Source organism: Anomaloglossus baeobatrachus, chromosome 2 (assembly GCF_048569485.1).
Source record: "Anomaloglossus baeobatrachus isolate aAnoBae1 chromosome 2, aAnoBae1.hap1, whole genome shotgun sequence".
Taxonomy (NCBI): Eukaryota; Metazoa; Chordata; class Amphibia; order Anura; family Aromobatidae; genus Anomaloglossus; species Anomaloglossus baeobatrachus.
This window is the reverse complement of record NC_134354.1, coordinates 681,625,855-681,648,271: the sequence shown is the minus strand read 5'-3', so window position 1 is coordinate 681,648,271 and position 22,417 is coordinate 681,625,855. Positions and strand designations below refer to the sequence as shown.

Below are 22,417 nucleotides of genomic sequence, written 5' to 3'. Positions count from 1 at the left end.
AATACGTTTTACACACTAAAATATAAGTGGTCACCTATGGAAAGGTTACAGATAACAGAATATGTCTAGAAAGCTTCCAGATGTAAACTGTCCCTAGGGGAAATAAAATAAGACCATAAGAATTTACCAGGGATCTGCACCAGAGGACATTTACTCTCACAGTTTTTCATGTGCAAGTCAAGCTCCTGCTTGGGCATCCTATGACGAGCATTAAATGGACAGGTCGCCAGCTCTTTTGCTTTGGCTCTGTTATTCTGCAAAGGAATATGAATATTTGATTAGAGGAACTGTCCTAGCAGCATCCAAGTACATATGGTAGTTATTAGTTCACTAATAATGTCGCGGGCGGGGAGGAGGGTGTCAGCACACTACGCTCACCCCCTTTTGCTCGGGTCCGGCGGCCGCTGCTCAGTGGTGGCTCGAGCTGTAGGCCGGATCCCGGGGGTTCTTGAGCAGCACTCCTCGCCCGTGAGTGAAAGGGGTTGTTGGGTGTGGGGATTGTTTATTGTCCGTGACGCCACCCACGGTTGTGGTGATTTCACCACCGCTGCTCAATATGGGGATCCCGGGGATGGTGATGCGGAGCAGCCAGGTGTTGTGTTGCCCCTCCGTGGGTAGGGGTTGGTGATCCCGGGGCCCGGTGATGGTGTTGAAGGTGCAGGGCCTGGTGGGCGCAGGGACAGCGCTGTGCCTTGCGGCACTGTGGTACTCACTCAGCCTGAGACGTTGACACAGTTTTTACGGTAAACCAAACGGCTGGTAAGATGGTCCCACGGACGGCTGCACTTGCTCTCCCGGTAGGTGACGGTGATGTCCCTTTTCCTAGCACCTTGGTGTACTTGTTGGTTGCGATGGGTCCCCACCGGTAACCCGCTCCCCGGCTTCAAGCTGGACCGGGGGAGCTCTACTCTTTGCCCGCAGGCGCTGGCCCTAAGAAACTGGTGCCTTGGCGGTGGCGGTGTCTTTTACACTGGCTGGGCTGTTGCCTTCAATCGGGACTTGGTTGTTGGGGGGGGGGGGGGGTATCTACGTCCCCTTCACTGACGGATTCGGCAAATTATGGCAACTCCAAGCCTTGCCGGGGTCCGAGAGGCCCCTGCCCTGGTGCTGACTGTCCTTCGGAACACTGCTCCAGACCGCCGGGCACACAGCCTACGGGGTCCTTCCAGGAACTTCCAAACGGTCCCCCTTCAGACAGTCACCGCCGTTGCTGACCTTGCTGACCTGCCCTGCACACAGCTGGACTCTTCAGGCTTTGCACACTCTCTGTTCTGTCACCACTCTTGCTTTCCTCCTTTACTCCTTTTCTTCTTTCACTTAACTGTTTACTCTAGCCCTGCCTGGGCTAATCTCTGCTGTTTACTCTTTCATGTCCCTCACTGGACTCCACTCTCAAGCTCTTCCCTGAGCTGACTGCCTGGTTCTTCCCGCCTCGAGAGCTGTGTCCTCCTCGGTGGGCGGAGCCAACCGCCTGGCCCACCCCCTGGTGTGAATCATCAGTCTCTGGAGGAAGGCAACAAGGATTTTTGGTTAGCTTAGATGTTTCTACCTGGGATGTAGGGTGTGGTGGTGTGTGACCTGTGTCCCCTGGCTTGCCCAGGGCGACACAACAACAATAGAGTTCACTTCCACGTACAGGACAAGGCCAAAAGGACCAAATGGTCTCAAGTTGTAGAAACACTTGTTTATCATAGTCATAGCTTGTGATCTACTTAACCAAAGCTTTTCATCCAGTAAAAATTAAGCCAGCTCATAAGTAGAGGCAGATCACAAGACTGCTACGGGGTGTCTAGTGAGGCGGACTCCACAGTTTTACCTTCTCCTTAAATAGCCTTTTGCTTTTCTGGCAGCTACCATTTTCAAGCTGATACGCCTACAGGAGGCCAACACCCAGACGTAGTCATTGGCCCACAAGACCAAACCCCATTTTCGAGGCAATGGGAAAGTGTGCTCAGGTTATGTGGACACATTTAGGAGAGGGGCAAGCACATGCAGACTTTTCTTTGTTAGAAGTAGTGAAATCTGCAGCAAAAATGATGCCAGAATGCTACAGATTTAAGTATGCATGGTGAAAATACTCAGTATCTGCATTAGACTTTACTTTAATTTTACACTGGGGAGGGGAGCCCCACCTATTGTGTGCACACAGCCTAGGGCCATGTGTGCACGTTGCGGTTTCAACTGCACTGAGTCATTGACAAAACACAATCACTTACGTCAGAGGTTCAGAGTTCATTCTCATGGCTCTGTCTGCGGGCAGTCATGCTCAATGGTGCTGCTGCAACAGAACAGGGATGTAGCAGAGCTGAATCGCCATGGGACCGCACTGTCAAAAATGCATCCAAAACGCATGAGTTTTAGATGCATTTTTTGACCCACACACCACACACCTTTTATTTAACTGGACAAAGAGGGGAGGATGTGGCGAGCAGACGATGGCTGCCATTTCGCAAAGAGGATTGCACTTCTACAGGTGCAGACCAGTAGAAGCACAATCCTCTGTAAAACGACAGCAGTAAGTGCTCTCCACATCCTCCCTCGCATCTTGTCTGGATGAAATCAAGGACTGTTAAGGCCCCTTTACACACAGACTTTCAGCAATCCCAACCTGATAGGGATGGCTGGTAAGTTGCTAGGAGGTTGCTGGTGAGAGGTCACACAGTCAGACGCTCCAGCAATCCCAGCAACCTGACCTGGCAGGGATCACCGGAGCATCGCTACACGGGTTGCTGGTGAGCTGTCACCAGTGACCAGCCCCCAGCAACGCACTGAAGCAATGCTGCGCTTGTTAACTTGGTAACCAACCCGATATTTATCTTGGTTACCAGCGCACGCAGCTACACGTGCAGAGAGCAGGGCGCAGCGCACACTGCTTAGCGCTGGCTCCCTGCTCTCCTAGTTACAGCACACATCAGGTTAATTACCAGATGTGTGCTGTAGCTACACGTACAGAGAGCAGGGAGCCGTGCACACCGCTTAGCGCTGGCTACCTGCTCTCCTAGTTACAGCACACATCGGGTTAATTACCCGATGTGTAATCTGCTACACGTGCAAGGAGCAGGAGCCGGCACTGACAGTGAGAGCGGCGGAGGCTGGTAATGAAGGTAAATATCGGGTAACCAAGGACAGGGCTTCTTGGTTACCCGATGTTTACCATGGTTACCAGTGTCCGCAGAAGCCGGCTCCTGCTGCCTGCACATTTAAGGCCCCTTTACACACTGAGACTTTCTAGCGATCATGCTGCACAGCGGGAAACAAAGGACCAAAGAATGGTCCTGAACGATTTGTAGCGATCAGCAACTTCACAGCAGGGGCCAGGTCGCTGATGTGTTTCACACACTGCAATGTCGCTGGGGAGGTCGCCATTACGTCACAAAACCGGTGACGTTACAGCGATGTCGTTTGCGATGTTGCAGTGTGTAAAGCCACTTTTAGTTGGGTAAGTGCCTATCATTTTTGTTATGTTATCTTTAGTGCACAGCCAATTTACTATAGTGTGTGCAGGAGGGGAGTGTTAGTAGGATTAGCTACAATACACCAGTAATAAGGTACCGTCACACATAACGAGATCGCTAGCGAGTTCACAGCTGAGTCACGGTTTCTGTGACGCAGTAGCGATCCCATTAGTGATCTCGTTATGTGGGACACCTACCAGTGATCAGGCCCCTGCTGTGAGATCTCTAGTCATTGCAGAATGGTCCAGGCCATTTTCTTCAAAGGTGATGTCCTGCTGGGCAGGACACATCGCTGTGTTTGACACTGTGTGACAGGGTCACAGTGACTGTTGAGATCGTTATACAGGTCGCTACTGCAACCTGTATTGTTCCTGCTTCGCTGGTAAGATCTGACTGTGTGACATCTCGCATGCAACCTCCTAGCGACTTACCTGCGATCCCTATCAGGTCGCATCGTTTTCGGGATCACTGGCAAGTCAGTGTGTGACTGGGCCTATAGAGTTGCAGTTAGTTTACTACTTTATAGTGTCATTTATATGCCAGCACACTGGATGTTGACCAACAAGGGACCTTACAAAAGGCAAAGTTAAAGTAATTTTTAGTTGCAAAACCTTTCAGAAAAGTTCATTACAATTACCTCTCTGCATTTCACAAGATGGTATGGAAATCTGCTTGGACGAATCATGTGACTCTTATCATATGGGCACTGGAGGAGAGCTTCGGCATCCATGAGAACTACAAAGCGTATAGAGAATCATTAAGCCACACGAAGCTATAGTAAGTGGAAGTACATCTACAGCACACAAATTCAGTTTTATCAAATTGGCTAATTCAGCTGCACAGTGCACTGTGTGGCCAAGAGTCTCCATACACCATTCCACACGTCCCCACCACAGCATCGCATCAAATGCTTTCTGCAGAGGAAGCTTAGCCAAGCCAGGACTGTCAGTCACTAGTGAAGACATGCCAAACCAGTGAGCAAAATTATGCACTGAGCACATTTTTCTGGTGTAAAGACTTAATGTCTTGGGGAGAGGGCCCAAAAGTTCCATTAATTGGGGGCTATCCTTTACAAAGCTTGGTCTTAGTTTAACCACAGCTGGTTTGGGCTGACATTTATAAAACACTCCATGATAAAGCAGGTCAGGGTGTGGAGCTAAATAAGTAGCTAATAGCTGCAGCCAACACGGATCTCCACATGCTGTTAACCATTTAGATGTTGCAGTCAGTAACCAACAGTTATATGGCACATCAACAGAACTTGTACTGGCTTCATTTGCTTTTTACTAAAATTATTGCTTGTGGGTTTTGTTATTGTGGCAGACAAGGGCCTACTATATTGGTACTCCTGTGAAGCTCAGCTTATGGCAGAGTCTCGGGAGAACAGGAGGAGTTACAATATATACTGCAGTACTGTGGCATCGTAGTATTACTCTTACAGATTCAAGTCCCGAGAAGGTTAAAGTGAGGGGTGGAGGAGGTGAAATTCTAAAAATTAAAAAAAAAAACAAAAAAAAAAAAAAACACCCCTCCTGTAAGTAAGCCATTTGGTATTACAATATCTGTAAATCTCTAGCTTATCAAGTGAAAGTTAACCCATGCAGTAGACAATGTAAAAAGAAAAATGACATTACAGTTCTCAAAATGAGAAGCCAGTCCCTCCTACTGGCCATATGGCGGTGGGGAATTAAGAGAAAAAAAGTTTCTGCAATGTTAGCGGCAATGGAGACCGACCTAGATTTTGTTTAAAGGTGAAACCAATACAGGTATTGAAGTCATTTGACAGACCAGCTAACAGCTTAAGAGACCTTCACATTAAAAGGTGCTTCCGTATTGCATTGTTCCCCACATTCAGTGGTCCTGTTGGGGCTTACATCCAAATCCCCCCCCCCCCCCCTTACTACATCCAGGCAGCCACCTCCAGTAGACATTTACACCCAAAAATTGTGCATGACAGCACAGCATGACTGTTTGCACCATTAGTCAAGCCCCCACACCCCACCACTTACAGCCAAACCCAGATTTTGGTCTTAAGTTCTAACAGGACCACCAAACATGGAGAACTCCACAATGTGGAAGCATCTTAAGAAGTGACAACACACACCTCCCATCAGTTGCCAATTGCTAGCAGGACAGCATAAAGAAATGAAGAGGGATATAAAAAAAAAAAAAAAAAAAAAAAAAAAAAAGTTGCTAAACAGCATCATGATCAACTACTTAAGGACACCATATAATGGCCATTATGGCACCATCCCTGCTTACCTGGCTGGGAACTGAGCAATTAAAAACAGGATAGTGATAAAGCAGAGGGGCGCTACTCAGCTATAAACTGCTGCCTTCCTGCTCATTGGCTTTTCTATAATTACCATAGTATCCCAACTAAATCCTCCAGACCAAGGACTGTGCCTATAGGTCTAGTGCCGTATTTCTTGTAGTACTGAGTATAGATTCACAGAGTAACATATAAACAGAGAGCTAGTATACATATATTTTTTTCACTTTTAAATCTTCTAATAATAAAAGCCATTCCTTTCATATTTTTCATAGTTACCGCAATATGAAATCTTGTGTTTTTTGTGACGGGATGAGTTGTATTTTTCATTGGCACCATTGAGGTGTACATAAAACATATTGATCACATTTATTTAAAAAGAACCTGTCACTTGATTCATGGTGCCCAAACAATGGCCAGAATGAATCAGAGCTGGAGTGCTCAATTGCAGCCAGAATGTTTTACTCTGAAACATAGCCTGGGCGTGCAGAAACAAGAGGTGACTAAACTCGGCGCCGCGAATGGCTACCTTCTCCCCTGCACCGCTCTAGATGATTGGCAGGTCTCTCCATATATATACACATGGGAGAGACCTGTCCATCAACTAGAGCAGTGCTGGGAGAAGTTGGCTGGGGGACTAGTCATGTCTATTCCTTTAGTCACTGACACGCTCTTTAAGGCCTCCTGCACACGTCCGTGTCGCCGGTACGTGTTTGGTCCGTTTCCTCACATGCCGGAGACACGGTCACACGTAGACCCATTAACATCAATTGGTCTGCGCTCACGTGCGTGTTTTGCCATGGACCGCGTGTCCGTGTGGAGCATACGTGTGCCCGTATACTCCATATGTAGACATGTTCGTTTTTCTCCGGCATCACGGGTGTCACACGGATGCCGGATGTGATCCGTATGACACGCACCGAAGAAAACACACCGCTGCTGGTACTTGCTTCCAACCCCTGCTCATTATGCTTATCGCATATTCACTCCACTGCGGGCCGGAAGCTGCAGCAGCGGGGAGTCGCAGGACCAGAGACCGTAGATCAGCACCACGGACAGCAACGCCAGGGATAGGTGAGTAGAAAGTTCCTGTTCTCCGTGTGTTATCATCTCTAGTAGCCACTTTGTAACTGCAGCTAGTCCAGCCAATCTGTGAGGAAGGTGCAGGCGTAGATATAATATTGCCTTCATCCAAAGGTGGTTCTCTCGATGTCTGAGAGAGCTCAACACCAGCAGCTGTTTCCACTTCCAAAACAACTGACGACCTGCCAATCACACTGCTTGTTGCAGGTAAAGAGGTGGAAGTTCTGTGTCCAAAAGCATGTGTGACTGCTGTCCCCACAGTCACAGAGGATGAAGAGCAAGCAGATGCACTTGGTGGAGCAGACGGTGGTTGCACAGCCCCGCTAGGCCGCATTGTAGCATAGTGACCTTCCTACTGGGACTTATGCTTCATTTAAAGTCGTGTACAGGGTGGGCTCCCCAGTATACAGCAAAACCACGCACCAGGAAAAGGACTCTAGGCAGTTGGGTTGATAAATGATTGTTAAACGTTACCAAAACAAACAATAAAAACCATGCATAAAACTGAAAGAATAAAACAATCTATTCACAAGGCCAAAAGCCTACACCCCTATGCTGCGCCACTCGTAATGGCGATTTATACCGCCTTCTCACCAACCTTTGCCTAACCAGGGGACTGTCTAAACAGTCGCCTAATACCTGGTAATCCCTCTGGGTAGCAGGAGTAATTGTGTGTTTGTGTGTGTGTGTGTGTGTGTGTGTGAGTGTGTGTGTGTGTGAGTGTGTGAGTGTGTGTGTGTGAGTGTGTGAGTGTGTGAGTGTGTGAGTGTGTGAGTGTGTGAGTGTGTGTGTGTGTGTGTGTGTGTGTGTGTGTGTGTGTGCGCGCGAACACGACCTACCAGTGGCGCAGCACAAGAGCTTACAACTTATCTACCTAAACATAGACAAAACCCATTAACCCCCCTGAATACCCTTGTTTGCTGAATCCTCACAGATAAGGCAGATGATAAAAGTGGTAAGGCAAACCACACAGCTCAGCAACACAGTCCTGGAAATCTTGTAAAGCAGCAGTCAATGCAAACATGTGGCGCTGTCCCTTTAAGATTTTAACTGTAACTGACAAACTCACAGAGCAGAGGCAGCAAGTCTTATTGTCTATATAGTACTAAGCAGAACAGATATGTGTTTTGTCACCAAAACAAAGTGCTGCGTGCACGCAGTCCTGGGCCCAGCCTACTGTACCCGGGTACTGCAATGTCCAGCTGCCATAAATAAAGACTTGAAGATCATCTCACGGTAATCAGTATAGCCAGCAACTGAAGAATGGCGGTCTCCGGCACAGGATGCTGCTCACACGCTTTACGGTCCTCCTCACCAAACTCTAACACGAGTCTCCTCACAATCCACCTAAGTGGTTCTGCGGCGGCTCCTTTCTGTTACGCACACCTTTCGCTTTTCCTTCAGCTCACATACAGCACCTCCTCCAGTCTCCAAGTCCACAGCCAAAGACCGTTTTGCTGTTGCTATAGTAACCAAACAGTCAAAGGCAGATGCAAAACAGCGGCCCCTTGTGGGTGGTCAGCAACAATGCATACAATGGACAGTAAATAAGCATTTTGCATTTACAGTGAATAAAGGTCATTTATACACTCTTTTACATGTGAATAACAATGCATACAATAAACGGCAAATAACCATCTTGCATTCACAATGGATAAAGGTCATCAATACACCCTCACCCTATCACTTCATATCTATGTGACGGTTCATGGATGAAGTACTCAAACTAGTGAGTTTTTGGCCTTTACTTACAGATTGGTGACAAATCTTACAGATGACATGAGTTGGGTGATCCTTTGCGATGTCAAAAGAAGCCCAGGCTAGGCAAGGCTTACAGCCCATGTGACCTGCAGAGCCACCACAACTTCCGCTCAGAGGCAGAGTTGTGGCTGAGGATGCACTTGTTGACGTGCTTCCAGTATTCCGTCTCTGTCTAGGAAGGCGCAATCTAACCTCGTCATCAGTAGCATCCTCCTCCACCCCCTCTGCTGACCTCATCGACTGCCTGACTGTGGGTTGACAGTAAGTGGGGTCTCCAACCTCATCATCACCCTGTGTGTTCTCACTCCCCTCGACCTGACTCCTCAGAGCCAACCTCTTCCTGCCCTGACCGAATAGTAAAGTTGTCGTTCCAATCAGGTATCTGAGTCTCATCAGCATGCTCCCCATTGTCTCCACCAAGAGAAGTTACAGTTTGGGAATGAGGGTCTACATTATGCTCAGAACCTTCTTTATCTGGGCCAGGATCCGACTCACAAAGCTACTGGGCATCAGTGCAGATCATTTCCTTGACCAACACAAGCAAATGTCCCCAATCAGGAAACAAATCAGTGGTTCATGGTTAAAACAATAATTTTTATTACATAAATTAAATAACACACATTATTAAAAAAACAGAAATATCCTGTAGGGACACTATTATATACCCAGAAACCATTGGTTACATCCAGACAAAATAGGGCTATAAGTTACAATGACAGAGACTTCCATGTATGTGGCAGAATACCATAAAGCAGTGCTGCTAGTAAGACCATACATGCACTGAAATACACATTATATCCATACAGCTGCCCATACATAGAAAGAGCCTGATAACTGAAAAATATACACTGCCCTGATGTAACAGGAGGTCATCCGAAGGCTAAAAGCCAAAATAGCTACCTGATAAATAACCTGGGTCCGGGTAAAAGTGTCCCTGCACCCCAACGCCGTTTCGCCCTTGCTTCTTCCGGGGGTGCAGATCATTTCCTTGTCTGGACTCACTTCAGCTTTGGAGCAGGCCTCTGATTCCCAGGCAATAGTGTGGCTGAACAGCTCTGCAGACTCAACCATCTCTGTTACCCCATACTCAGCAGGGTGGGTGGAGACTTGAGAGCTGGTAGGAAGCAAGTGCGATTGGGGTGACACCAGAGAGGAATGGAGTATTTGGGATATTGAAGTTGGAGGAGAGGCCACTTGATGGAGCACTTGAGATCCATTCAAGCACCTGCTATTTTGGTGCCTCATCTACATTTGGTAGCGATGGTCGTGTCCGACACAAAGGGATCATACCAGATTATCCACGGGAAGAAGTAGACATCTTATTTTGGCTGGAAGATGGTGTTACGAATCGGTGCCACTGTAGCCGCAAGCAGCCTGCTGTGGTTCCAGTTGCGCCCAGGCATCGGCTGCCTTTTTTGGCCATGCCTCGGGTCATCCAGCTGGCTGCTTCCTCCTCCACATCTAAGTGTACAGAGGCGGCTAGTGCGCATGCGTGTGCCGCTTTACCCCATCCACAGCCTAAGTCCAGTGTTTCGCCTAGTGAGCATGCTCAGCCTGACTGTACCACTCCTGAGGTTAAGTCCTCAGTTCGGGTTACTGAGCATACTCCCACACTGAGTGCAAAAAGCCTCTTTGCACAGGTACTTGGACTCTGTGCCGTGTCTAAGTCCTGTGTTGTGCCTACTGAGCATGCTCAAGCTGATAGTCTGTTTTCTGAGACTGTTGTTCAGGCTATTGAGCATGCTCAGGCACTTAGTGCATCAGAGGCTAGGTCCGGTAAGGACCTAACTGGCCATGTCCGTGAGGTGGCAGGCCCTGATAGGTCAGAGGGCATCAGGTGTCCTGATGATGTGGCCACTCCGGACTGGCTCGCTGAGGTCCGCCCCTATGACTTGGCACCTCATCATTATTCGCCAGACGATGACTGGTGAGGTGTTTGGGGCGTGGCTGCCATGAGGTCATCAGTGAAGTGGCAGTTCCGGATAGGCCGCTGGTTATGTCACTGATCACGTGGCACTGTGCTATTGCCTCCTGGAGGTGCATTGTGGTCCACCCTGGGTTGTGGCGGACCCAGGTTATAAAAGGGGCTGAAGACAACATGGAGGTTGATAACGCGTCAGCACGGTTACGGCCAGCTCCTCTCCTACCAGTCCTGCTAGTGCAGCCCAGTGGCATTAACTGGGCTGCTGCTGCTGTGCCTGCTGTCCACAGGTGTGCCTCCTACGCACATGGACAGCGTACCCCAGGGCCCCTGTGTTGTTAACAGGGAGTTCCTAGGCTGGGTGTGTGGACCCTGTGACGCTAACAGGGTTTCATGTCTCCTGATCCGAATGTTGTCTAACTCCGGTCAGGCTCCTATTAGTTTCAGAGCCACCCAGCTCTGTATCCTCCGCCTAACCTTCGGGTTGCCAGCATCTCCTTTTCCATCTGGGAGCACGGTGGACCCCGACTGGCGATTGGGATATATACCACCTTATCCTAATCTGCCAGTCCTCCCGTAACAGATGGTGTTTCTTTAGCAGATGTTACTGTTGCTTTACCACCAACCCCACGGACACGAACTTTTTTCCCTTTCCAACACGCCTGTTCCCCTTTCCACCAGCATCTGGCCTTTTCCCACTCATTTTGTATATGACCAAATTTGCAACTCTGCAGGGACGCCCTACTCAACACTGTCTCAGCACAGCAGCCAGCCCTCGGTCTCTCAGATGTGGACAAGTAAAAGATCATTTCCTCCTAGCCATGACAAAGCGGTGAGATTCATTCTGTGCACCACTGGTGTTTAGTGGAAAAGCTGATCTAAGATTGTATAACAGCTTCTGGTAATACTCCTGCAAACGTGCGTCCCTTTCTATGGCAGAAATTATTTCGCCAAATTTGGCCACAGACACCACTTAAGTAGCATCAATTTTCCCACAGTTGCAAACTTAAAATGGTTATTTTAATGAAGCACATTCAAAAATCCACAAGTCTCCCAGGATGACACAGGGGTAGAAAAGCGCTTGCGGATCCATGACTTGTTCATCTTGATGAACGTTAGTCTGTCCACATTGTCACTGGACAGACACGTGCGTTTATCTGTCAGCACACACCCAGCAGCACTGACGATACGTTCCGAGAGAATGCTGGCTGTGGGACACGACAAGATCTCCATGGCGTAAGTGGCGAGCTCAGGCCATTTTTCCAGATTGGAAGCCCAAAATGAGCAAGGCTCCAGTTGCACAGTCATGGCATCGATGTTCACTTGCAGATACTCCTATATCTGTATCTCCTCCTCCTTTTACTCGTCCAGCTCTTTTCTTTCAGCATGAGTATATGTACTTGTCACTTTTCCATGTGTTTGTGGTGCTTCTGAGTTGTTTGTCACCTTTTGGACACCTTTGAAGGTGTTTTCTATGTGTTTGTATGTGTTTGAGTTTGCCTGCCATTGTTTTCAATGGGGTTCGACGGTGTTCGACGAACACACCCGCCGTTCGACGACCCGAACCGAACTCGAACACTAGGGGGGGGCTCATCTCTACTCATTATCACTCATCAATATGCACTGCTTTCCCCACCCACCAGCAGTCCTGGCGTTTGTGATTGGTTGTAGTCAGATGTGCCCCCAGCCTGTGTGACAACATGTTGAACTGCTTGCAATTATAGACCCTGTCTGTAAGTTATTGTAAATTGGAGTAAAAATAAATAAAGAAAAAAAATTGTCATAGGGACCCCCTGTATTATGATACTCAGCAGAGCTAAAGCATATGGCTATAGGCTGCAGCCCCCAGCTGTGTGTTTATCTTGGCTGTGTATCAAAATAAGAGGAACCACATATGGATTATTAAAATAATGTAAATAAATAATTTTAAAAAATAGCATGCTTTACCCTCAATTTTGTAACCTAGCCATGAGAAAGCCCGGGGGCTGGTATTCTCAGGCTGGAAAGACCCATGGTTATTGGGCCCTCCCCAGCCTTAAAATAGCAGCCTGCAGCCACCCAGGATTACCGCATCCATTAGATGTGACAATCCCGGAACTTTACCTGGCTTTTCCCAATTGCTCAAGTGTGGTGGCAATAAGGTGTTCATGACAGCTTACAGCTGCCTCTATGTCCTAGATTAGTAATAGGAGGCAACTATGAGACCCCATCATTACTAATACATAAGTGAAAATAAACACAAACACCAAAAAAATCCTTTATTTATCATAAAATACAACCCCCCCCCCCTCTTTCACCAATTATTAACCACAAAAACACCCCTGTCTGACATAATCCACACAAGGTCCCACAATGATTCCAGCTCTGCTACATCTGAAGTGACAGGGGGCGGCCACAGTACATAACCACCCACTGTGGGCTTCAGGCAGAGAATGAGCTGTAACGTTGTTCAGGTTATTTGCTGTCACAGCTGGAGGTTCAAAAGTCCTCCACCTGTGATCACAAGTAACCTGACATTAGGTGATCTCAGTAACCTCAGTGACCTCACCTGAGGTGAGGTCACTGGTTTCATAGACCTGCATCTCCTGGCAGTAAACCGCTGGCAGAAAACCTAAAAATACAGTACCAGCTCAGAGCTGACCCAGAAGTGGCGCATCTATTTTATGAGCCAATTCTGGCACTTTGCCCGACTCTTCCTGATTGTCCTGGTGTGGTGGCAATCAGGGTAATATTTTTGGGGTTGATGTCAGCTGTGAATGGACAGCTGGGATCAAGCCCAGGGGTTAGTTATGGAGAGGCATCTGTCAGACAGCCCCATTACTAAAAAGGTAAATTTACAGTTAGAAAAAAAACACATGTAGGAAAAAAAAAGTTTATTTGAATAAAGACTCCCCCACACTCCCTAGTTCAACAATTTATTAATTAAAAAGAAATCCTCAAAGTTCCCATGTATTCTATTGATGTAATATCCCACAACATCCATGAAATCTTATGGAGCCTCGTTCTTAGAACGTTCTAAGAATGAGGCTCCATATGTCACTCACAGTCAGTGGCAGACCCGGAATTTCTTACTCTCTGATTCAATGGACATTACACCATTGGATTACGCCAGAACTTCCAGGATTTTTTTTTGGTTAATAAATTGGTGAACGAGGGAATGTGGGGGAGTTTTTATTCAAATAAACTATTTTTTTCCTTTGTGTGTGTGTGTGTGTGTGTGTGTTTTAACTGTACACTTATGGGGTTAGTAATGGGGGTGTCTGATAGATGTATCTCCATTACTATCCCATGGGCTTGATGCCTGCTGTAAATATACAACTAACATTAACCCCAAAAGTATTACCCCAATTTCCACCACACCAGGGTAATTGGGAAGTGCCAGGCAAGTGCCAGAATTGGTGCATGTAATGAATTTGCCACTTCTGGCATGGCTGCAGGTTGCTAGTTCTAGGCTGGGAAGGAAAAGGAGAGGGCAGTGAGCATGGCATGTACCAAAAGAGTGACAGTGTGCGGATCATATTTTGTGTAGGAAACACAGCGAGGGGCAATTAGTCATTCAAGAGCACTGTGTAAGGCAGATATTTCTATTCAGAAGCATTATAATGAAACTGTTATTTTTAAAGGCTCTGTGTTGGAAAAGAAAATGTCAGGAAAAATCTTCTAGAATAACAAAAATGTATATGACTTTAATCAGAATCACGGTAAATGATCTGTTTACTTACTACTATTTACCATGAGTTTAAATGTGTGGGGCTAATTATGAACACAACCACATCCCCAATTATGAGAGGGTATTCACACTTAAGGGGGCTTTACACGCAACCACATCACTAACGAGATGTCGTTGGGGTCACGGAATTCGTGACGCACATCCGGCCTCATTAGCAACGTCGTTGCGTTTGAAACGTACGAGCGATCGCTAACGGTCAAAATTACTCACCTAATCGTTGATCTTTGACACGTCGTTCATTTCCCAAAATGTCGTTGCTGGTTCAGGACGCAGGTTATTGCTCGTTCCTGTGACAGCACATATCGCTATGTGTGACACCCCAGGAATGATGAACAACACTGTACCTGCATCCTCCGGCAACGAGGTGAGCGGGACTTTCATACCCCTGCTCTCCGCCCCTCTGCTTCTATTGGTCGCCTGCCGTGTGACATCGCTGTGACGCCGCATGAACCACCCCCTTAGAAAAGAGGCTGTTCGCCGGCCACAGTGACGTCGCTAGGAAGGTAAGTCTGTGTGACGGGGCCTAGCGATATTGTGCACGACAGGCAGTGATTTGCCCATGATGCAGAAACGACGGGGGTGGCTGCGATCGGCACCGACATCGCTAGCGATGTCGCTGCGTGTAAAGTGGCCTCTATTGTCACAATGACTTTGGGATAGCAGGGAACCAAGTCCAATCGTAAGCTGTCCTTTAAGCTAGAGGACCCTAGCTATCACTAGATACTTCTAATGGTGGAGAGGCCTGAGTCTCCTTACTAGAATTCGTTGATTGTCCAGTATGAGGTTGTACACAGCATCGATGATCTCTGGAACAACAACCACTCTTGGTCGTCCAGGATGTTCCTCATCAGTGGTGCTGAAGTGGCCTGTTTTAAATTTGGCAACCCAGTTCTTAACTGTGGAATATGAAGCGCATTGATCCTCCAATGACTGCGACATATCACCACGAATATCCTTTCTGGACTTTCCTTGCAGAAACAAGAATTTTATCACTCCTCTGCTTTCAGTTGCTGTAAATATTGCATTAGACTCCGCCATTTTTTTTCCCATATGCGTAGAACACTGTTGCCATAAGCAACAAACACAACATTTTGAAAACATATTAGACACATAAGGCTTTCATGTGATGTAACATTCATTACCATAGAAGCAAAAAAATCACAAAGCCAAAGACTTATCAGCAGCCTCTCGTATTAATGTAATGATGGTAGTTCAAGTAATGTATTCCTGTACTGCTGGTGATTCTGGTGATGTGTTTTTGTACTGTTGGTGGCTCTAGTGATATATTTCTGTACTGATGAAGATTGGAATACAGGCTGTTATGTGCCGACTATACATGCATGCTTCCCTCAATAAAAGTGAATTTAGTGAGGTCAGCCACGTCTAGTCGGAATGTGGCCACATATTTGTGCACACATGACAATCCACTCTTGTCGACAACACTGAAGAATCCTAAGGCCATGTGCCCACAGGAGCTTTTTGCTGTGGAGTTTGCCGCGGAAAACCTGCGGATTTCTCTGGATTTTCCAGATAAATCCACAGGTTCTAGCATGTACAGGCACTCCCCATGTTACCCTATGGGACATGGGGAGTGTCTGTGTCCATGCTGCGTAAAGTGCGGCTGCGGAATCTCCTGCGGAGATCCCTCAGCCGCACCTAACTGCATGTCAATTATTCATGCGGATTTACTTGCGGAGATCCCGGCCCTCCGCTATGGAGATAGAGGCCGGGACGTCCGCAGGTAAATCGCGTGAAACTCCGCATGTTTCCCGCAGCTATTCCGCTGGAAACTCGCAGCTAAAAATAGCTGCGGCTGCCGGCGGGCAGCTGCGGGAAACATGCGGCCGTACCTGCGAATATATCCGCAGGTACGAGCGTCCCGTGGGCACATGGCCTAAAAGTGTGCAGTGTGCACGCTATGAGAATTCAAAAGCCTGCAGTCACTAAAGTGGCCACAGACTTTCAACACAAACCTGGACAAGCCTTTTAATTATAAAATTAAGCCCTGTAGTATGCCCAATCCTAATAGTATAAAATGTACTCTCTGTAATATACTTGCTGTTTCCAGCATTACACCGCCACTCCACTCATATACGATTTTCATACTTTTGGTCAGGTGAAAATTGTCTTTTTTTCCTGTTTCATTCAGTTTTTCACTGAACAATGAGAGATTTAGGAATACCAGATAGTCAGTACTTGACTGTTAGTAAGAAAATCTCATTTGTATGTGCGGTCAAATTACATCTACTTAAATCACTTGGGGGGTGGGGGGAACCTAGATCCACCTCTAGTCTCCACCATGCTTCACTCTGGGTATGGTGGTCTTCTGTTGATACACAGTATTAGCTTTTTGCCAAACATATCTTTTGGAATAAAGGCCAAAAGCTCAACCTTGGTTTCCTCATAACACATGCCTTTGGTAGATTTGATGTAGGTTTTGGCAAAATATGGCTTGACTTTGATGTTTTTCTTTGAAAAGGATTCTATCTTGCCACCCTACCCCACATGTCAGACATATAAAGATTCTTGTCACATTCAGTATACAACCAATACTTGCTACAAATTCCTTCAGCATCTTCTCTTAAAGGGAACCTGTCATCAGAAATGTTGCACTAAACCTAAAAGATTCCCCCTCTGCAGCTCCTGGGCTGCATTCTAGCAATGTTCCTGTTGTTTATGTGCCCCCTTTCTGACCAAAATAAAGACTTTGTAAAGTCGTACCTTTTTGTATTCAGATCTTGATAATGGTACACGGGAGCGGGCTCTCTGGTGTCCGTTAGTCTGCCTCCTGTCGCTTTAGGCCGTCCCCCATCGCGCAATTTCAAAGCGGTGACGTGAGGTAAGCTGGCCAGCGCTTGCACAGAACGGTGGAGGCGGAGGTGGAGGCGGCGGTGAAAGCGCGAGCACGAGATTATGGGCGGGTACTTGCTGATGAAAATCACAGCGCCACCCATAATCTCGCGCATGCGCAACACGTCACCAGCGGTCACACTGCACATTGCAGTCCCGCGAGAGTGTCACGGCGCATACGCGAGATTATGGCCGCCCATAATCTCGTGCATGCGCAACACGTCACCAGCGGTCACACTGCACATTGCAGTCCCGCGAGAGTGGCACGGCGCATGCGCGAGATTATGGCCGCCCATAATCTCGTGCATGCGCCATGCCACTCTCGCGGTAATGTGCAATGTGCACAGTGTGACCGCTGGTGACGTGTTGCGCATGCGCGAGATTATGGGCGGCGCTGTGACTTTCATCAGCAAGTACCCGCCCATAATCTCGTCGTCGCGCTTTCACCGCCGCCTCCTCCGCCGCCTCCACCGTTCTGCGCAAGCGCTGGCCAGCTTACCTCACGTCACCTCTTTGAACTTGCGTGATGGGGGACGGTCCCCTGAGGAAGTCACACGAAACACGTGTTGGAACTTGTCCCCATGTGTGTCCACATGCAAGGTGTTTTATCCTGGTAAGCTCCCTCACTTTAAGTGTAGGCTGTGGTGATACTCATGCTTTACTGTTTTGCAGCATGCAGCGCTCTGACTTTGTTCAGTGTATGTAGTAAGGTGCTTTGCTGCAAACGGCTTTCTTACCTGTATATGTGATTTTCTCACTCAGCACTTTATCAGGGAGCAAGTATATACGTTGTCTTGACATGTGGCCCCACATGGGGTGTTTTTCACCTTTTTGTGTCATTTTCCTGGTCATGATATACTTCTCTGTAGTTTTATATCCCATGTACTCTATATTCAAATAAATTTCTATGTTCATTATAGAGCTTTTTCCTGTTTATCTTTGTGATCAATGGATGTATGGATATATTTAGGCAAATTTAAACACTTCTGTCTTTTCTTATATATTTACACTAATTGAAGTTGTTGCCTGTGTACGTTCAATGAAATCCACTTTTGCTGCTCAAACTTTTTCTAATTACTACAATTTACCATGAGTTTAAATGTGTTGGGCTAATTATGAACACAACCACATCCCGAATTATGAGAGGGTGTTCACACTTATTGTCACAATAACTGTGGGATAGCAGGGAACCAAGGCTCCTAAGCTGTCCCTCAAGCTAGGGGACCGTAGCTATCACTAGATACTTCTATTGGTGGAGAGGCCTGAGTCTCCTTACTGGCCCTGCTCCTGACAAGTTCTGATCTAATTCCCCCTCCCCCAGGGATAGATGGGACAGGGGTACACTCCACAACCACACCAAACGAAAAACACGACTTTCACCAGAGTCTGGAACACCACACCTCACAGACCAACACAGAATAAACTATAGCTGGAATGGGTAAAAAAATTCCAACAGTATAATTAGGAGGGGAGCATATATGATAGGTCTCCTCACAACATGTGATTAATTCCTTCACCCCCTGGTGATTTTCCACTTTTCGTTTTTGTTTTTTCCTCCACTCCTTCCAAGATCCATAATCTTTTTATTTTATTTTTCTGTCAAGATAGCCAGGGCCGGCTCCAGGTTTTTGTGGGCCCCGGGCGGAAGAGTCCCAGTGGGCCCCATCCACACGCAGACACACATACGTACACATACATATACATATTTAACGACAAACTCACTAAAATACATATAGAACTGACACATCTATACAGTCATATACACTGACATACATAGATACACATCATACATGCATACAGACAAACACACACAGCTCTGCTGGATACATACATACAGACACAGCGCTGCTACATACATACACACATAGCTCTACCACATACATACACACATAGCTCTGCCACATACATACACACATAGCTCTGCCACATACATACACACATAGCTCTGCTATATACATACACACATAGCTCTGCTATATACATACACACATAGCTCTGCTATATACATACACACCTAGCTCTGCTATATACATACACACATAGCTCTGCTATATACATACACACCTAGCTCTGCTACATACAGACAGAGACAGACACGCGCGGCTCCGGGGGGGGCATAAATCGGGGTTGGGGAGGGCACATACCGCTCAGGTCACGGTGGAGAGGGGGCCCACACAGCGCCGGAGGGACACGCTGTGCTGGGGGTCGCTGGCTGGCACTGCAACTCTCATCTGTGGGACTGAGCAGGATGCCGGTCTGTAGCTCCGCCCACAGATGAAGTTCAAACCAGGAAGTCTGCGCGCCTTAAAGAGACGGCGCCGCAGATTCCTGCCGAGGACTGCGGTCCCCGGAACTCGGCCCGGGGACCGCAGAACTAAGGAGAGTGGGCCCCGGCCAAGGTGCACCAGAGCTGACGAGGCCGAGTGGGCCCCCCCGGCTCTCCAGGGCCCCGGCATTTGCCCGGGTATGCCGGGTGCTGACGCCGGCCCTGAAGATAGCCATATAAAGGCTTGTGTATTGCAAGATGAGTTGTACTTTTGAATGAAACCATTAGGTTTACCATATAGTGTACTGAACAACTGGGAAAAAAAATCCAAATGCGGTGAAATTGCAAAAAAAGTTCAATTGCACAATTGTTTTTTGGGTGTTTTATTTACCATGTTCAATATATGGTAAAATGACCTGGCTTTATGATTCCCCAGGTGAGTGCGAGTTTATAGCTAGCAAACATATACAGTTTTACTTTTATCTTAGTGGTGAAAAAAAATTCAGAAGTTTGTCCCCAAAAAGAATTGCGCATTTTCCAAGACCCATAGTGTATTCATTTTTTGGGATCTGGGGCTCAGTGACTTCTTATTTTTGCATCTTGAGCTGCCAGTTTTAATTATATGATTTTTACATAGATCCAATGTTTTGATCGCCTGTTATTGGATTTTAATGCAATGTTGCAGCAACCAAAAAAACGTAATTTTGGCATTTGGATTTTCTTCTCACTACACCATTTACTGATAAGATTAATTGATTTTATGTTTTGATAGATCAGGCATTTCTGAACATGGTGATACCAAATAAGTATTTATTATTATTATCATTATTATTATTATTATTGTTTTACCCTCAATGGGGCAAAAGGGGGAGTGATTTGAAATTTTATTTTTTTTCAATAGTTTTTAAAACTTTGTATACTTTTTGCACTGATTTTACAAGTCCCCCTAGGGGAGTTTATCACTGCACAGTCTGATTGCTTGTGCTGATTAGAGCGATGCTTCAGCAGAGATGCTATGTTAGGCCACTTTCACACGTCCGTGCAAAACACACACGCTTTGCTTGGTCCGTGATTTAGGTGCGTATGTGTGCGAGTGTGTCCATGTGTGTGTTTCCCGTGTGCTGTCTGTGTGCTAGCCATGTGACATCCGGATAGCACACGGACAGCATGATCTGCTATACCTACCTGTCCTCGGCAATGCTGTCTCCAGTGCTGCTGCTTCCAGTACCGTGGTGCATTGAATATTCATGAGCATAATGAGCGGGCTTGGAAGCAAGTAACAGCAGCGCCGAAGATAAGTAAGTATAAATAAATAACTTTGTTGCAAAGACATGTGTTTTCTCCCCTTTCACACTGATGTCACACGGATCACATCAGTGTGTGGTCCATGTGACATCAGTGCTGCCGGAGGAAAACAGACATGTTGCTGTGTGGCGAACCCAGACACACGTGTGCTCCACACGGACTAACATCTGTGTGAAAATATGGAGGTGTTTGCAGACCCATTGATTTTAATGGGTCTAAGTGTGTCCGTGCTTCCGCAACTTGTGAAAACTGACGTCATACGTACAGGAAACACGGACGTGTGAAAGAGGCCTTAGGCTATGTTCACACACGGTATCTTTTTTCTGAGTGCATCTTGACTGCACCTTTTTCCTGTGGTCACAGAAAATGCAGCTTGTGGCTCAAAAAATGCATGACGTTTTGCCGCGTTTTTGTAAATGCGTTTTTTAAAGGAGAAACAAAATATGATAGGATAGGATAATTGATAGATAGCTAGAATAGATAGATACATAGATAGATAGATAGAAAAAAGAGATAGAAAGAAAATCTAGAATAGATAAGAAAGAACAGAAAGAAATAACAGACTAGCTCGATAGAGGGATAGCTAGCTTGGACAGCAGTTTTTTTACATTTTTTTTGTTAAAAAAGTGTGGTGGGGTCCCCCCTGTTTTTTGCATCCAGCACAGGCTGCAACCCTCATCTGTCTGCTGTACCTTGGCTGGTTATATAGAGGGGATGTCACGCTTTTTATTAATTATTTTATTTATTTATTTATAAATGACATGGGGTCCCCCCATTTTTCTAAAACCAGCCAAGGTATAGCAGACAACTGGAGCCTTTTATTATTAGGGTGAGAAGGGCCATGGTTATTTGACTCTTTCCAGCTCAACCATAGCAGCCCACAGCCGCCCCAAAAGTTCACCAGTTTACTAACCCCCCAAACACCCCTCCAGTTCCGACCTAATCCACATGAGGTCCCACGACGGTTCCAGCACTGTTACATATCTGAAGCTCACAGCGAGCGCCATAGAACAAGATTTCCCACTGTGAACTCTACGCAGCAACTGCAGTGAGTCGCGCGATAAGCTGTGACATCACTCAGGTTACCCACGGCAGCCACAGCTGGAGTCCTCCATCTGTGACAGCAAATCACCTGAGTGACGTCCTGCTGATCGCGCAGCTCACTTCAGTTGCGGCCTAATTTGAGGTCACAAGTAGAGGACAACCAGGTGCTTTTTTTATCTTTTAGTATTTCTTTTCACTTACAGATTAATGATGGCGGTGTCTCATAGATGCCTGCCTTTACTATTCTAGGACTTGGCAGCTGTGAGCTGTTATTAACTCCCTTATTACCCTGAATGGCACCGCAGCAGAGCAATCAGGAAGAGCCAGGTAAAGTGCCAGGACTGTTGCATCTAATGGATGCGGTAATTCTGGGTGCCTGCTGGCAGATATTTTTAGGCTGGTAGGTACCTAATAACCATGGGTATCCCCAACCTGAGTATATCAGCTCCCAGCTTTTGAGCTTTATCTGTGCTGGTATTGTACCGCCCTGAGAGGGGCCCGGCCGCTTCCTCCGCTTGCTCAGGCCGAGCCGCTCGAGGTCCGGGCTCGGATTCTCGGTGGCACGAGCGCCTCCGGACCGGGGGCCACGTCACTCTTGCTAAGGGGAGGCAGTCAGGGGTGGTGGTTGTGTAACGGGTCGTGACGCCACCCACGGGTCTTGGTGACGGGAGATGCACCACCGCTGCGGCTGAAGTGATGGCGGGCTCGTCCGGGATCGGTGTTGCGGCCG

General features: G+C 47.1%; 1 protein-coding gene across 3 annotated transcripts in view; it reads right to left on the bottom strand.

The window, feature by feature from the left end:
- LOC142292075 (protein D7-like) overlaps nt 1-22,417 on the bottom strand; it is a 169,287-nt gene that overhangs the window by 5,589 nt on the left and 141,281 nt on the right. Inside the window, exons 1-3 of one of the 3 annotated variants that reach the window (XM_075337173.1) lie at nt 8,046-8,239; nt 4,093-4,190; nt 128-254 (exon numbers count right to left, since the gene is read on the bottom strand). In XM_075337173.1, the coding sequence (XP_075193288.1) occupies nt 128-254; nt 4,093-4,185 (220 nt within the window). In that variant the 5' untranslated portion in view covers nt 4,186-4,190; nt 8,046-8,239. Of the gene's footprint in view, nt 1-127; nt 255-4,092; nt 4,191-7,721; nt 7,802-8,045; nt 8,240-22,417 lie in introns of those variants that run through there. The other 2 variants (XM_075337172.1, XM_075337174.1) reach the window with 2 other exon arrangements.